Here is an 18,255-nt window from a genome sequence, read left to right on the forward strand (position 1 = left end):
GATCATTTGTTTAATCCTATGTAGTAATGTGTATTTTTCCAAAAAACTGAACAAGGGCTGGTATAGTGAGATAACCCCATTATTTGTTTATGAAGGCTGATACTTTTATCTGGAAATACCTTTTTAATGTAGATTGTCTTTTTGGAGCAACATTCAACTACTGTACTGACTAACTTTTATCACATTTTATAAGTTGACCATATCTTTTAAATGGAAAAACTGAGGAACCAAGGAGGTAACTGTAAAATAAATGAGATATAAAAAAAATAAAATGCAGCATTACCATTAAAGTATAGTTCTACACTTATGTACAGTCACTTTCCACAGTAGCTAAATAAAAAGGGACAGAAATTCTTTTAAAGACATGGCGAAATGACATAGTTTAATGAAATAGCGCCATCTCGTGGACATTCAGGAAAGGTGGTAACGTTTTAATTACATTGTGTCCCGTGATTTCAAAAAATATTTGCTATTCATCCTTTGCATCTTTATTTTACAATTTAATTTCTGTGTTTATTTTCAATAAACGTTTCGTCAGTGCCCCCCCCCCCCACCACCACTGTGCGGCTCTAGTTCATCTCAGAGGTGGAGCCTGAAACGCTGCCCCGTTCCGCTCTGTGGTCTGTGGCTTGTGCGCTCGCCTCTCTAAGGTCCTGTGATACAATCAAAATGAGAGAGGTGGGTCACCGCTGAGGAAGTGACATGATAACATAACAGCTCTAGACTGACACATTTGTGTGCTTCTCCACGCTTGCGATGCCTCCACAGCGAGTCTTCGCCCTCCCGAGGCAAAAGTCTCTGTTCTTGCCTGCGATCATCAACCCATTCGTGCAGGACACCGAGCTGAGCAAAGCCGCTGTCATTAAAGTGAGTATGGTGTTTGTGTTCAGTGCCCATCTAAAGAACATAATCATAGTTTTTTGCTGCACGGATCACGCCGGGTTTCATCTGATGTGTGAGGTGATACACACAGGCTGCAGTGTATTAGCGGGGCCTATAATCCTCTCAAAGCGGCCATAACAATGGTGTTGTAGAGCCTAGTTATATGCACAACAAACAATGAGGGCAGTTGTTTGCTTTCCAGAAAGTTGTGTTATTATGCGGTTTTTCTAGACTCCTGCGTGTTTCTGCTCTGTGAAATGTCAAGACCCAGGTCGGAGTTAACCCTGAAAGCATCTTCACTTTGTGGAATAGGCCTGCTCCGACTTATGGTGCATATGTGCCCTTTCTCTATGCAGTGTGTCCTCCTGGGAATCTTCCTGGTCCCTCTTCGTGCCATCCTTATGTCCCTGGTTCTCATGGTGACATGGCCAGTGAGTGTAATAATAACATTCAGGTACCCACTGAAAGGAGCTGTGGAGCCAATGACAGGCTGGAGACGGTAACTAGGATACACACTCCATCTCTCTGCATCACAATATCCCACAGAGCTGCCCCAGGCCTCATTGGTGTCAGTTCACAGACTGCTATCAAAGGCTGTGGCCTTTTACATCTAAGGCTCACTGTATCACTTAGAAAACCACATATGATGACAACTGGACATGGTAACTAGGACACACAGAGCATCCCACTGCATTGGCCAGGCACAGTGTGTACATGGTTTCTACCAAAACATTTAGTTATCATCCACATTGAATTCATTTTTTCATTACCTGGTTGCTCAAATCCGGTTTGGGGTACTTTATGTTGATATAACAAGGTTAAGGCATCAGAAACCTACTTGGGCATTATTTTTTAAATTTTACTTCACACAGTACGAGCTTTCCTTCAACTAATTTATTTTTTCTCTTCACTTCCTACTATTCATCTGAATTTCGCACATCATAATAGTTCCAGTTGGGCTGAGCTCGTACAGTAGGCACAACCTCTGCAACAGATCAGTTAGTCATTCGTTATCTTATTTAAATATAAATAGCAACGCATCACCCAACAGTTCACACATACAGCATAGTTAAGAAACTGTGGTTAGTTTTCATGAGATGGTGATGTGCAACTTCCTGATTCAAAGACACTTGTCTTAAGATTAGGCTCTGCCTTAACATGTCATGCGACATGTAGCATTATGCTAAATAATAATTTCATGAGACTTTTGCAAAAGCAAAAACCACTCTGGACTCAAACCCTGGTTTCCTCTTTAAAGTCTCTAAATAGTACGTCATGGAACATAAGTACCAGCAGTTTGCTAAGCGCTTCCAACAGATGTCACCTTATTTCTTATCATTTGATTCTATTGCCTTAATTATTATATAGAGTAAAAGTAATAGACCGACTTTGGACTCAGTGTATGGACATACTTCAGCTAACACTGTTCCTTTTTTCATATGAACCATCGTGTTAGAGAGTCAACATAACATATATAATAAGCTTCAATTAATAGCAGGGTGAGTGTGTTTCCTGGACACAGTAACAGCAGCATATCCTCAAAATAATAGTTTGAGCCTGACTTGAAGAATGTGCTACTGCTCCCACTTATGCAGAATCATGCTTATCTACACCCGATCTGCAGCACAAGCATTCAGCTCTCTTCCTCTTAGTTCTCAGAAACAAAAAGAGTATTAGTGTGGCCCTTGAGCACAACTGAAAAAAGGTCATGTCTCCTTTTATAAACCAACCAAATGTTCATTATGTACTAGATACTATTCTTACTATGTGTAAAATGGCATTAATAGTTTTGCAACTATGTTTCACCTGCTATTTATATTATGAGGAAGTAACTAGTGTCGGGAAAATTCCTTTTTAGGGTTGCACAAAAGTACAAAATGATGCAATTCTTCCTGTAGCGAAAATGCTTTCATTCAGTCAATTTGGTAATTTTCACTACAGTCACAATCAGTTGTACCCGAAGTTTAGAAACATGCTGGCAATTTATCAAAAACTAATGAGCAAATGCATTTGGATTTTATGTAGTTCTAATTTATAAACTTCTTTCCAACTACTCATTTAATTTGTCATTGAGCAAATGAAATCTTAAAAAATCTAAACTGTCGTGCTCAAATCTAGGTTCATGTGTAGGAGCGTGATGGCTGCCTTGGGGAGGGCTTACTACTTCTGCATGGGCTTCAGAGTGGTGGTCAAGGGCAAGCAGGTCGGCAGCAGTGAGGCCCCCATCCTAGCTGTGGCCCCGCACTCCACATTTTTCGACGGGATTGTGTGCGTCGTGGCGGGGCTGCCCTCCACTGTGTCCCGTGTTGAGAACCTGGCTACACCCATCTTTGGCAGTGAGACACTTTTCTTTTGCTTTGTTGTTTCAGCAGAGGGAAGTAGGTGTGTGGTATCTGTAGAGGATTTCTGGTTCTCTCGTCATCCGTTATGTGCGATTGAGACTGTTGTGATTTTTACAGGCCTCACAACATGCGTAATGGTTTTAATGGAAAGTTATTATCTTGTGCTGCCTGTCAGTTAAACACGTTTGAAATCTCATAGATAGGGATCTTTGCCAAGCAGATACAGATATACAGTGCTATTTAAGAATTTCCTATGTGTTTTACCCACTCTGCAGGGTTTCTGCGCTGTCTTCAGCCTGTGCTGGTGTCCAGAAAGGACCCAGACTCCAGGAAAAATACAATACAAGAGATCGAAAGCAGAGCCAAGTCAGGAGGCCGGTGGCCACAGGTTTGTTACAACACGGCAAAAGAAAATCCCCACAAACAAATATTTAGAAATGTCGTATTAGTATAATTATAGTTGCTGAGGAAACTTTGAGTCTATGACTTAAGAAAATCAAAAAGCCATAATTTAGGATGTTGGTTTTGTTACACAGTTTATTTTGTCAGTTTCATATGATGATTCACATTCCCATGTTCAATATATAATTAGCTGAAAGAATGACTTTGCCTATTTGGGGAAAAAAGTACATTATTTAACTAATGATGCTTTGCTTCTCCTAAGGTCCTGATATTTCCAGAAGGAACCTGTACAAATCGCTCATGTCTTATCACTTTCAAACAGGGTAAGATATACAATTAAATGAATTTGAATGTAATACACTGCAGTGGTTTGCAACAGAGGACATTATTGACAGGAAATGATAATAGAGTTTTGAATACAGTCATACAGCTATTCCTCTTTTGTATCAGTTGTGAAGTGAAATCTAGTCTCCCTGTTTTTTTCATACTTTGTTTTCCCACACGTCTTTCAGGTGCCTTTATCCCAGGTGTCCCTGTGCAGCCTGTGCTGATAAGATACCCAAACACACTGGTGAGTGACTGTGATTATCACAGAGGATTTATTTATTATCCCTCACTTCCTGATAACCAGCTAAGCAGATGCCAGCTTGTGCTCTACTAGTTTGCCAGAAGATTAATATTCAGCCAAAGATAAATGATACTATAGGACTGATCGACTGAAACACAAAAAGCTGAACTTCCTCAGACACCTAACAACAAATGACGGTAAAATCCTCTCCCGGTTTGATGTATTTCTTTCTTGTTGTTCACCAGGATACGGTGACATGGACTTGGCAGGGTTTCAGCTTGTAAGTATGTTTTTTTTACATTCATGCATTTTACAAGGTTTCTCATGTTTCACCTGCAGACCACATGTTTGGTGAAGGTGCTGCTGCTTTTTCTCCACCTATTCGACAAACAATGTTAAAACGCAGTAACAGTGCATTTATTGGCTTCATGTAGCTTTATGTACTGCAACAGCTGGTGGTATTATTGAATCAATAAACGTGTAACTAACTGCCCTGCTTGTGTTACGTGCAGGAAGACGCTGCTGCTTCTAACACTGTGCCAGCTGTACACCACGGTAGAGATAGAGGTAACAGGCATCCTCACATAATGGTGAAAATGTACAATAGCAAACATGTTTTTGTTCTTTTCAGTACATATTATTTTATGTTTCATGTTATTCACTGTTATTGATGAAGTGCAACTGGATCTAAATTTCCAAGCTTTACACAGCATCTCTTTTAGACCATTTGGCTTGAGTTCTAATGATAATGAGTTCTAGCACTGCGTGTAACCCTTTTTGTTTTGTTGTAATTGCTTTGTAGGCTTTATTTAATGGATGGACCTAATGTTTTTTTTCTGCAGGAGGTCTTTCCATGCAAAGCTTTAGGAGTTTCCCTTTTCCTTGACCTTTCATGTGATCTTTTTGTCTGTTTACTCTGTTTTACAGTTCATGCCAGTGCATGTTCCCACAGAGGAGGAAAAGAAAAGTCCAGCTCTGTTTGCCAGCAGAGTGCGAGAAACTATGGCCAAGTAAGTGTAATAGAAAAGTAGAAGTATACTGTATATGTTTGTATAGTGTAACAAACACCATTTTTAAAAACACTGGAGAACACAATTGATGATAAGAGAAAAAGAAATAGTCAGAGTAAAGTTTTTATTATAATGTCCCGTAATTCTGAAACCAATAATTCTGGATTTTAATAACATCACATACAAATTAGTGTACAGTAAGTTTTGTTATTGCATTTACTGGCCCTTGCAAAACAATCTTAACCTGAAGCATTAAGCTCTTTACAAACATCACAAGCATGTGTGCTTTCCACTACATGCTGATCAGCCAACATTAATACTACCTAGAGATTTTAATGCTGCGTTGGAAAGTGGATCAGCGTGGACACTCTTACCTTTCTGCAGCTACGTAGCCTCATGCACAGCAAGCTGTAATGCACTGTGTCTAATGATGCCTGATGATCATGACCAGGAGGTGGTTTGATACATGGTGATAAGTTCAAATGCTGTTAATGTTTGATATTTGTAAAGAGCTGGACATGCAATGTATGGAGGATCTCACTGATCTGCAGGACAAAAGAACCAAACCTCTGGGTTTGTTTGCAGGGCTCTGGGTGTTCCAGTGACTGACCACACATATGAAGACTGCCGTCTGATGATTTCAGCTGGAGAGTTAACACTACCAATGGAGGCCGGCCTGGTCGAGTTCACCAAAATCAGCCGCAAACTTCAGTAAGAACATTTGATTTAAGTATCCAGCTCTCAGATTAACACTAATAAACATTGATTAAAAGATTTGTTTGTTTCTGTTGAATATGACACACCTAATTTGTCCCACTCACTCACTCAGTCTGAAGTGGGACAATGTAAGGAAGGAGCTGGAGGGCTTTGCATCCATGGCGAGCGACTGTAGGGGAGGACGGATCACCATTGAGGAGTTTGCCAGATTCCTGAAACTGCCTGTCAACCCAGCACTCGAGGAGCTGTTCGAACTATTTGACAGGGTGAGAAACATGTACATCAATAGTTAGCTTTAACGTCTGTACGCAGTAACCAGAGCAAGATAAGCCACTTGGTGATACCAAATGAGCAATGGTCCCAACACATCCTGCAGAAAACACATCACAAATATACTGGTTAACAACATAATGTGCAACAATCTTGATAAAAATGCAATATTGTATTTACAGAGATGTATGAGATTTAGGCATAAAACTGACACTTAACATTTCAGTGATTGGAAAATGACATATTTGGTCTCTTGTTCTGTAAATCCGCTGCGCTCCCTTTAACCGTGAATACTGTTCATTCTAGGCAAATGATTGGGTTTGTTAACTGTAAAGGACAGTATCCTTCATATTAATCTGCGTTTACAAACCTTTGGCCCTGTCTAGAATGGAGATGGCACCATAGACTTCAGAGAGTATGTTATCGGTGTGACCATCTTGTGTCGACCAGCAAACACTGAAGAAGTTCTTCGAATGGCTTTTAAGGTATGAATAAATTATTCTCACACTGTGGGACACAAATGCGGTCCAGAGGAGCTATAGCTGAATGTGAGATGATTGTAGAAAGAAATGTGCACGGGCCTCCTTAGCTAGTGCACCTTTTGGAGCCTGAAGTCTTCAAGGTACATATTGAGCACAGTATCATGTTTCACTTTCACTGTGTTGATTCCACTGAGCACTAATTTAAAAAAATCTCCCTCCACCAAAAGCTCGGTCATCAAGTTGAGAGTTGTGGCTCACCACTTGGAGCCCAAATGAGTGAGATCATTGTCAATTATTTAAAAAGAATATTTCTCAATGCAGGATTGCAAAGAATTTACTTATTTCAACATCTACATTACATAATCTTTTGAGAAAATTCAGGAAATCCATGGGAACTCTTGAAAGTCAAGGGCAGAAACGAGTGTTGAATGTGGAGGACCTTTGATCCTCGACATTTAATGAGAAACAGTAATGCTACATGGTTAATATAGCACTTATCTGGGAACCGTTGTCACCTACACTAACGCAGTCTGCTGCTGCGTTTAGAAAGGTAACCTGAAACACTCTGGACCTAAGCTCATGTCAGATGAACAGAAAAAGAGTGGAAAACCTCTTTGATTAGATAAGTCCACGTTTTTGCAGCAGAAGTCACTTATCCAGCAAGAGTCCCCAAATATTCCTCTGGCAAAACTACAAGTAGAATCCTCAGTTGCCATATGTATAAAAAGACAAATAATGTAACATAGTGGTAAACAAGCCTCTGTGCTTACTTTTTACTGTGCTGCTACCATGCTCCTCTTAATTCACTAATATTTACAAAATATTGGTTGGTAAAAAACAGTAAAAAGTTTTTTTTGTGCATTTGTCGACCAGTACTGATTATCAGAGATTTTAGTTTTTGTTGCATTTTAGAAAAAGTCCAAAATGTGATTTGTATAAATCTAACTTTTTATTCTAGAAAAGGAAAAGATAAATATCATAATAAGCAGAATGCAGCAAAGTAGTAATAAGATAAACTGCTCATCCCTGTCTATTGACAGTAGCAGCAGTAGTGTAGGAAGAACAGAAGCAGTGGTTAGAAAGCTTGGATAATGTCAAGTTAACAATGTGTGTCTGTTCTAGACAGCGTGGAGTCATTTTGCCGGGCAAAAGGTCAAATGTGGCTTTGGACAAACAGTTCAGCTGTTTATGTAACATAACTGACAAGTTATATTATCCAAATAATTTATCCAAATTAGTTTTCCCACTTTGTGGAAATCTTTTTCTTAACCAATAATTCGTGATCAAATCGAAACCTTTGATTTTGTCCTTTTTCAGCTATTTGACACAGATGAGGATGAGAAAATCACACATGAGGAGTTCACTGCCCTGATGCGGTCTGCTCTGGGTGTGTCAGATCTGAACACGACCAAGCTCTTCAAGGAGATTGATGCTGACGGCTCAGGTTTCATCACATTCGGTGAGTACACCGTGCCTGAAGGCAAAGCTCCAAACATAAGCTAGTCTTTGCGTTGTTTTGTAGTTCCACCACATTATGAAGTGGGAATATGTACACCCCTGCATTTTATGTCATTAATTTTACTTACTTTTTCACAAATTGCACTCTATCCTGATGCCTTTCTCTGTACTGGTTATTATTCAGGCGAATTTCAAGCCTTTGCCTCGAGCCACCCAGAGTACGCCAAGCTCTTCACCACCTACCTGGAGCTTCAGAGATACCAAGCAATCCAGGAGGTGACGCCAGGTGATCTGGAATTGGCTGGTCAGACCAGCTCAGGGGAAAAACAGGAAGACAGCAACTCTGACAAGAAAGATGATTGAGGCATAATACTACTGTTAATGCTGCTTGTCTGCACTGAGAGACAGAACAGTATATCTGTTGCACTGAGTAGGAGAAGGCAAAGTGTCCAATGAGATTCGGCAAATTCGGTTACTTGCCACAGCAGAGCCATATTATAGGTCATGTGCTTTTGCGTTTATAGATATGTTTTTAGAGTGCTTCTATTTTGAATTTTAGTGCCTTATAGCAACAAAAGAACAACTGCAAGTGACTGCATATGAAGTTTGTCATAGCAGATTTTGTTTGCGTGTGTGTGTGTGTATGTGTGTGTGCGCACCAGTCATAGGATAAAAATGTTAGAAAACTCATCAGTGTTTCCATTAACTTTCTACAGTCTATATGTCAGTGTTTTATGATAAACCTTATAACTTTCCAGAGTCACTGTAATCGGCCTCACAGCCTGAGTTTATTCTCGCTGGAACTTGTACTTGATCATAGCTTTGTATATGTTCTCTATTGTGTTCTTGGTCTTGGTCTGTAAATAAGTCCAAAAATTGCCAAATCAACACCTTTTTGGATAATAATGACTATTCTGTGCTTTTTGTGTTACACTATAATTAGTGCAAAGTAAACATTATTGAGATCTATCCATTCAGAAAACCTGCAAATGTTGTGTATTATTGCTATGTCTACGAAGAGCAAACATGCTTTGCATTACACATTTTTCCAGCGCTCAGGGACACAGACGTTGTAAGACAGTTGTATAATTAGACAGAGGTTTGCTTTGCATGTGTATCTATTTGCATTTCTACTGAAGGTTGTTGTTGCTGAGACAGCAGCATGTCTACGCAGCTTTAGGTTTACTAAAGCAAATGAACTACTGAAAATAGAGCAATTTGTGAGCAAAAAGGCAACAGTGCTTCTTCACAACAACATATTCCAGTGGGGTATGCTTTCAGATTAACCAGCATCTCTGTTATTTATTTAGCAGGGTACAGTGCAATTAAGAGTTTTTCCCCCCTTTTTTGTTAACACTGCTAGTTTGCTTTTTGAAATAAAACAAAAGAGCAAGTGTAATTATTGTCTGACTTGTGTTCTTATGTTCACCTTAGAGGAAACTTCTGACTTGTGCACTGAGACATGCACTAACTACAATAAATAGGTTGTGTTTTTTAGCTTCTCTAATCCACCACCAGGTGCCAGCACTTACCTATTGCAATTATTTTGTGTGTGTCTGTAAGAGTTTGAATTTAAACCTTTTGTTGTTTTTTGGCCAGAAAAGAGTGTGTATGCGTATGTGTAATACACAAGACTGTTGGTGTTTTTTGAGCAGTGGGCATCCACATTGTACGTAGATAGTCTGCATATCTGGTTTGGTAACTTTTGCCTGATTTGACTGTTAAATAATTTTGATAATTGTGCAAAGTAAACATTAACAATGCAGCAAATTTTGCATTCAGTCATAAGGGAACAGAGACATGACATGATATTTATTGCTTTTGTTGTCATCTTCATAATTTAATTCTAGCAGAAAATAAAATTAATCTTTGAATTTAACATAAAGGAATGTGTCTTTTTTGTTGTTCAAAGACCAGAAAACCCTTGTGATGTCTTAAGGGAAATATGCGTTATTATGACTTATGTTCTATAGTTGCTCAACTTGTGTGTCCCACTCCTTCATTTGGCCTTTCTATGACCCGACCTCTTTCCACTGTGAGGTGGGAATAAGACTATATCATAAACAGATAGAGTTTCTCCGCACAAAATGAACCTTTTCTCATAAAAGGACTTGAAAGACTAGAAAAACTGCCTCGTTTATGTGTGGATGAACACATTTTGTAGGATTTTCTACGATGTGATTTTTTTTATAATTTCTTCCTTTTCTAATATAGTCATTCATTGTCTGTTGGTCAAAACATGTCTTTTACTGTAGTACTGGGACCAGGAATCCATTTTTGGGGCAATTACTGTTTATCTGCAGGTGATTTGTAAAACTGCCAAATCAACATGCGGGCAATGATCCGCTGTGGCGACCCGCTGTGGCGACCCTGAACTCACGGGATAAGCCGAAAGGAAAAAAAAAATATTCTGTAAGAGGGGCCTGATGCCAGTACAAACCTAATATATATGCACTCACACACACAAATGCACATTTAGTTCCATATATACAGTACTTTAGAAGGCTGAAATGAGTGATGGTGAGCCGCTTGTTTCATTAAAAGCCCGCTGTTAGACAAACTGTGATTACCAGCTGTGATTTCCACCTTCAATTTGTTTTAACCTTTTCAAACATACAGGGGCTCATTTTATTTTAATCAAAATTGATGAGATGGCATGGAATCAATTAAGTCACATTGCTGCTGCGATGCAGCGGTGTAACTCCTTCCCTACCCGCACAGCTCTCCCGTTTGGCCCCACACCCCTCCATCCTCCCTCTTTCCACTGCATGGCTGTTGTATATTGCGGTTTCCATTTCAGCCCTGCCTGCGGGGTGATCCTGTCGCAGTAGATTGTGGGAGATATGTGTTGGTAATCTGATTTAGTCTCCTTAAGACCTGAGTGAGTGTGCTGCCTGTGTTTGTGAACCAAAGCTGGACACAGGCCTCATATGGATGGGGAATTGACTGTGCCAGGCTGAAAGGAAAGGTCAGAGCCGACAGGCCTCGCTGGTAAATTGATGTGACACTATTGTGTGCTTCAATATTAACCAGGTAGCTGAGCCTTTCTAGGCAAAATTTATTTTTCTACAAACTTTTAAGTTGTTTAGTGATTGTGATATGGTTTTGCCTATAGAGCCTAAATATGAAATATTCAATTACAACTCTGGGTAGCACATTTCATGTCCCCCATATTTGGGATTCGCAGACCTCACCCAAGTTTAATGTTCATCACATGTACAAAAAACTAAAACGCAGCAGACTGTGTCGCTGTCAGTGCAAAAGTTCAACAGACAATTTAAAAAAAAGGGGGCTGTATGAGCCAACCAGGGTTTCCTCTGTTTTTGTTTATGTTGTGTATTGTAAGGTTAATTAGATTAAGAAGTATACGTATAAGTGTACTGATGATGTCATTAATGACAAGGCAGACAGTAACTGGAGCTAAAGGAACTGACTTCAAGATAGTGTGGACTGCAATAATGTAGAATTGAAAGATTCAGTGTGTAGCTGTGGAGGCACACGGTTTCTTAACGTGTTCTGTGGATTTAGAAGTCACTTTGAGAAACTTGTTTGATGGAATTGATTCATGAACGTATTTATGAAGTATTTATTTATGAAGTATTTGACGTATTTATTTTTAAGGTTGGACCAGCTGATGAAATAAAACAACAAGATACTTTGTTTAATGGAGGATGAATGCGTGGTGCTGGTGGACACCAAACTGATGACAGAGCTCAACCAACTGTTTGGTGAGTTTTGTGATATAAATACCTCAGTCAAAGAAATACTCCATAAGCTTAGATCCAAAGAGGAATTCAATAGTGATCAGCAAGGCTGGTTTGAGCCAAGAGCAAGTTCACTCAGAACATTTTGTGACGATGCTGCCCGTTGGATTAAAGAGGCACATCAGCACATTGAGGAAGCGAGTAAGGCAAAGTCCTGAAGACAGTGTGTCTGTGGTGTCCTAAAGGAGATCTAGGAAAATCCAAAACAAGTTCTGTTCGCTGTGTAGCATCTTCAGCTTCAAACTTATGCCTTAAGGTTCAACTAGAAAAAGTGGCTTTATTATTGAAGGATGAAGCATAAGACAGAAAGGGAGCAGCAGGAAGCTAAGCTTAAAGCAGAAAAGGAGAAAATTAGTGCAAAAAATGAACAATTGGAAATTAATGCTGCTCTTGCTGCTGTTTACACTCAAATTCAGATCTTAAGGAAACATGAAGGCTCCGTTGTGATGTCTGAAACATCAGCAATGACAACCTCAAGCTTAATCAGACACATACAACAAATGCAAGGGATAATGCCAGTGTGGCTGAACAGTGTGGGGAAGCAAGAGATGAACCTGTTATGGGGTGTTTTGGTGCTGGATACAGTGGGAATGCAAAGGTGGAGACATGGGACTGATTTCCAAGCAAGTGCTGTCAGGCACCTTCATTTAGGGATAATCAGTGTCAGAACAATATTACTAAAATTCTGGATAAACACCACAAGTTTTCTACTCTACCTCTTCAAAAATTCCTACCTTAGTGGAGATCCTCTGGACTATAGAGTCTTCATCAAAGCATTGGAACACACGGTGGAGAGTAAAACTGGGGATGACAGCGATCTGCACTGGACAACCCAGTGAGGTGGTGCGAAGTTGTCTTCACATGGAACAGAGCCAAGGATATTAAAAACACCAAGAAACTTTTAAAGGAGCGTTTTGGCAATGAATATAAAATGTCTCTAGCCTACATGGAGAAGGACCTTAAGTCGGCAGACAATTAAGGCTGAGGATAGTAGAGAGCTGAAGTCAGTCGCTCTTTTCCGGACCAATTGTAAATCTAATGACAGATTTGGAATATATGGAGGAGCTTAATGCTGCATCCAATATGCGGGCGATTGTTTCTAAGTTTCCATATAATTTGAAAGAGAGGTTGAGTAATGTGGCTTGTGACATTTATGAGAATAGCGAACGTAAGGCTATGTTTAAAGACCTAGTGGACTTTGTGAACAAACATCCCAGGTTGCACTGCACCCTTACTATGGGGACATAATAGAAAAATGTAAAGATCACATAAAGTGCCCTTCAAGTTTTAAGCCAAGCAGGGCAGGTGGTAGTAAAAAGAGCTTCATTACCACTGCAAAGCAAGTAAATATTCAAAAGGATGTGAGAGTAGAGCCCAGCTCTAACAAGAAAGGTACTTCTAGTATCATTGAAGCCCCGGCTAAATTTTGTCCTTTTTGCCATGAAGAACATACCTTTGAACACTGTAAAAAAAAATCCATAATTCTTCTCACAAGGATAAGATTGACTTTGTCAAGGGCAAAGGCATATGATTCAGGACATATGAGTAAACGCTGTCAGGAGGAAGTAAACTCCCAGATCTGCTCAAGAACACACCCTACTTTGCTGCATATGAAAGTCAAGGAAAACACACCTGTTAAGGATGAACAGGCAGTGATCAGTGGATTTGTGAACAGCAGACGTGACCAACATTTCAATGCTGGGTCTGGGAGCATTGAGGAGCATCTGAGGGCATTCTTGTCATAGTTCCTGTCTGAAAATATGCAAAAAAGGGCAACAAAGTAATTACTTCGTATGCATTTTTGCGAAATGTTTATGTTGACGACTCCCTAAAATCAGATGGGATCAGATGTCAGATGGGTGGCTTTAGGTTATATAAATAAATCTGCAACAACCAAATGGTGTTAGCAGCCATTCCAGAGGAGGAGAAGGCGATTGAAATAATGGACCTAGATCTGGATTAAAATGCACTTCTAATGGAAAGGCTATTGGGAGTGAAATGTTGCATTCAGTGAGATCACTTCAAGTTCAGAGTAGTTACCCATAGTAATCCCCCCACCAGTAGAGGGATTCTATCCATCCTGAGCTTAGTGTATGATCCATTGGGAATACTCGCACCTGTGGATTTATATGCCAGGAAAAATATGCAGAAGCTTTGCAAGATGAGATTGGGATGGGATGAGACTGTGCCTGAACATCTTGCCCAAAGGTGGTCTCATTGGATACAAAGTCAAGAGCAGTTAAATTACTTTGGAATTGATAGATGTTTCAAACCAAAAAAAACAAATTTAAGTCTTACCAGCAGAAATAGTAGCATTCATTTCCTCTGCTTTAAGAACAACTTGGTCTAGTCCGTCAGGTTCGTATCAAGACGAGGACCAATAAGTTTAATAGACCCATAACCAACGTCTGTCTTGGTATCAGAATCCGAATGAGACAGTGGTAAAGACTGATCTCCTACAGTGTGTTAAATGCTGGTAACCTGTGACACCAGAGGAAAGAAGAGAGAACACCACAGAAGAATAGTCATGATGTTTATAGGTTATTGCATGATGTGTTTTGTGTTTTTTTGTGCAGAAGTAATTTAGTAATTGTTTCATATATTATGTTTGTAAATGTTTGTAATATTGGAGCACAATTAGGGCAACCAGGGTTTCCTGTGCTTTTGTTTATGTTATACATGTTTAATTAGATTAAAAAGTATACGTATAAGAGTACTGATGATGTCATTAATGACAAGGCATAAGAATGGCTTTGTTATTAGAGAGTTCAGTTCAACTCAGATATTGAACGGAACAGACGTGGACAACAAGAGAGACAGTAACTGGAGGAAAAGGAACTGACTTCCAGGTAGTGGGGACCGCAACAATGTAGAAGTGAAAGGTTCAGTGTGTAGCTGTGGAGGCACACGGTTTCTTAACGTGTTGTGTGGATTTAGGACTCACGTTGAGAAATGTATTTATGAAATTACTATTCGTAAACGTGTATCGTAGAATTTGTTGGTTATCGGCTAAGTTGAGAAAAGTGGAATAAAATAAATGTTCCATGTTCATCATACAACTATCCCTGGAGTGGAAAAGATCGACTCTATAGGGGCCTTAGTACAAACATATTTTAGCAATGTTACACAAGGAGAAAAAAAGTTTAGAAATATTTTGGCTTTATATTCCTATAGAATACCTTCCTGCTTATAATACAGGATACCTGGGTGTGTGTATATACATTCATGTGACCCCTTCTTTGTCCTGCTTTACAAATATGGAAACGAAGATGCAGCAAAGTGCCCATAAACATTAGCCTTCATGTTACATTCTGGTGCATTTTGAGTGAGCAAAAACTAAATAAATAAATATGAAATATACCTAAATGCATTCTCTTCTCTACTTTGCACATGACTGAGACAGTGCCTTTGATAGATGACGAATAATCTATGGCACTCACAGAATTCAAGGCTCACACTAAGATGCCATGCTTTTTTGTGACTAAAAAGAAACATTGACAATTTGTATTCGCGTGAAGGTGTAAAGGGCATTTTGGCAACATTCAGGAAGCATAATGTACACAAAAATTCTCTGCAATTGAACAATGCTTGGCAGCATAATGTAAATTTGTAAGGAAGGATGAAAGAAGATGAAAGATGGACCCGCTGCTTTGTCCGCTCTCAGAGCAGACGTGGCTACGATCCAGCCACTCAATGCAACGATTTAATTAAATTCTGATGGGTGTTTCCTTCTCTAGACACTGGCATGATGTGGATGCCTTCACATCCACACACAACAGGCATTTCTTGCATCACCCTTGACTCCTGCAGGCTTAGGCCTGGCAATCTGTCCCCTTCAGCTCTTTGGGGAGTTCCTCCAAACCTCATTGTTACATTTCCTTATCGCACCAGATGATACCTTGTTGATTTTGTCTCTCCAATTATTTTCCCAGGAAAAGTGATTGTTCCTCATTTCCCCTGTGATGGTTTATATGAAGAGTGAAGGTCTTGATGAGGGCAGGGCTTGGAACAGTATGAAACATCAGCGGCCCAGTAGCTGGACTGTATCTACACCATAGGTTTGTTTTCTTGCTCAGTGTTTAGGGTGTTTCGGATCTCAGTATTTGATTCTTTTCCAGATGGATTTTGGATGAGGGGCAACAACTTTTCCTGCGTAATTTTCGAGGATGGGTCTTCGTGAAGGTTGTGGAAAAAACATTTGTCCTCACGTGTCAGCTATAGAAACATTTATAAGTTTCAAACAAACTCACAAACACACTGAGATTCAAGGAAAAACATCTTCAGCCTCTGTACCAATATTTCTACAATATATTTTATGCAACAACTTCATAAGAAAACATGATAAATATCCGTATGGAAATACTACTTTTTTGTGCCATCTATTCAAACTCAACTTGTATATAGTCACCAGGTGCACGAGGATTTGTGCAAGAGACTGCCAGCAACTTTTAAAACATTTTTTTTAAGCATTTAAGGACTATGATAACACAGTCTTGCAGGTTCATTTATAACTGCACTGTGGGTGCTGGTTTAAGCATGAGATGCTGCTAAAGAGTTTAGTACACAGGCCTGCACCTTTTGGTACCACACTCTCTTTCCCACATGTGCTGAGCGCTTACGGTTACTGACTAACACTGCTATTTCCTCTCACTGAATGTATGCAGTTTGTAGGGAAAAAAAAAGACTTGACATTAGTGAGGTACTTAAGACCTTGCAGATACTATTAAAGCCCAGACGGAGAAACCTAATTACACAATGCCTTTCATGACGTCTGGTGAGAATTAAAGCAGAGAATTTTAAAAAGGTTTAGAACAAAACAAACTACACTCATTGCATGACCTGATAATCATGTGGTAATGATCTTGTATTTTAAGTCTAAGGAACAACGAATTTGCTTTTTTTTTTCATTTGTGAGAAAAAAGGCCCAAAATGTCAGAAACTTTTTCCTTCTATGTATATGTGTAAAGACAGCATTGTGGTGGAGTGGTTAGTGCTGCCACCTCACAGCTAGAAGGTTGAGGGTTTGCCTCATTGGCCAACTCTGGCCTTTCTGTGTGGAGCTTGCATGTGCTTGTGTGGGTTTCCTCCTTCCTCCACAGTCCAAAAACATGCATGTTAGGTTAACTGGTGATTATAAAATTGCAAAATAGATGTGAATGGTTGTCTGTCTGTGTATGTCTCTCGGTGTTGGCCCTGAGATGGACTGGTGGCCTGTCCGGTGTGTACACCACCTGCCACCATATGACAGCTGGGATAGGCTCCATCCCCCCAGAAATGCACAATAAAACAGTAGCAGTGGCTGTCTGAACACATTAAAAGAAATTTAGAAGCAAAAGGACAAAAAAAATAATAACGAAGTCTACGATTGCTGCTGTCCACCCAACCAAATGCCTGGGTTAACTCCATAGGTTCATACTGTGGCTGTAGAGCTTGCGTCTGGACACGCGAGAACCCAAACCTTTAGAGAGAGCAAGAGGTGATGTCTCTACTATGGCTCAGTCAGAAGAGGGGATCTAAGGTAATAGGTGAAGGATGATACCATTTTGCCTAGAGCAGTTCTGTTCCCCTCAGTGCTCACAGCATGATGGTCGAGGTTTCAGGTTGAGATTCTACTTGCCACTCAATATACATAAAGTGCAATATACACATGCGTTTGAGGGATAGTTACCATCAAGTTGTTTATGCTACTGTTCACTAACCATCTCTTGGGTTTTAAAGAAACCCTGTTGTTGAATGCACAACATCACATCACAAATTCATGCCATTGCATGCTGCCCAGTCATCAAAACAACACAAAACATTTTGACTATTGGCTATGCATAATACAAAACAAAGTGCAAAAGAATATAACAAATTTAGGGGGAAACAACAATGATAGCACATTTCCCTTCCTTGCTACCTGGTCCTTTGATTTACCATCACTGCAGTTATTCAATCTTCACAAACAAAATGCCCAAAACCAGCCCCATTAGGGTTTTATAAAAACAAGCACTGGATAGCAAAGGGGACATTCATTGACTTTAATGGGATGAACTGATCAACCATATCTAATAGAAATCATTGCCCCGGGCAAAAGCTGCTGTAGAATTGAATTACACATGGAGCACAATGCTTTTACGGGTTCTTAGAAAACTGTAATTCAATCAGTTTAGTACAGAGAAGAAACAGATAAAGTCCAAATTAAAAGATTAAAAAAAAGTTTTGTTGTGTGACATTTTAGCACTAATGTGAAGCTTAAGGTAAAGTGTTCCTATGACACCTGTAAAATGTTAAATCCAAACACCAGTCTGAGACCCAAAGACATGGTCTGTCTTTACCTTGATGTGAAAAAAAAAAAAAAAACGAAGCTCGAGAAATTGT

The 18,255-nt window shown here is 39.6% G+C and overlaps 1 protein-coding gene across 1 annotated transcript; it reads left to right on the forward strand.

Annotated features, from left to right (window-relative positions):
- The first annotated feature begins 9 nt into the window (after positions 1–9).
- On the forward strand, positions 10–10,016 carry lpcat2 (lysophosphatidylcholine acyltransferase 2). The gene is made up of 14 exons (XM_067495212.1): positions 10–867; positions 1,239–1,381; positions 3,001–3,218; positions 3,500–3,612; positions 3,889–3,949; positions 4,139–4,197; positions 4,440–4,474; positions 4,707–4,761; positions 5,122–5,204; positions 5,790–5,915; positions 6,034–6,187; positions 6,578–6,676; positions 7,991–8,132; positions 8,316–10,016. The coding sequence occupies exons 1-14, from the start codon at positions 757–759 to the stop codon at positions 8,492–8,494; spliced, it is 1,578 nt and encodes a 525-aa protein (XP_067351313.1). The 5' UTR covers positions 10–756; the 3' UTR covers positions 8,495–10,016.
- Positions 10,017–18,255: the final 8,239 nt, after the last annotated feature.

This window comes from Channa argus, chromosome 2 (assembly GCF_033026475.1).
Source record: "Channa argus isolate prfri chromosome 2, Channa argus male v1.0, whole genome shotgun sequence".
Classification (NCBI taxonomy): domain Eukaryota; kingdom Metazoa; phylum Chordata; class Actinopteri; order Anabantiformes; family Channidae; genus Channa; species Channa argus.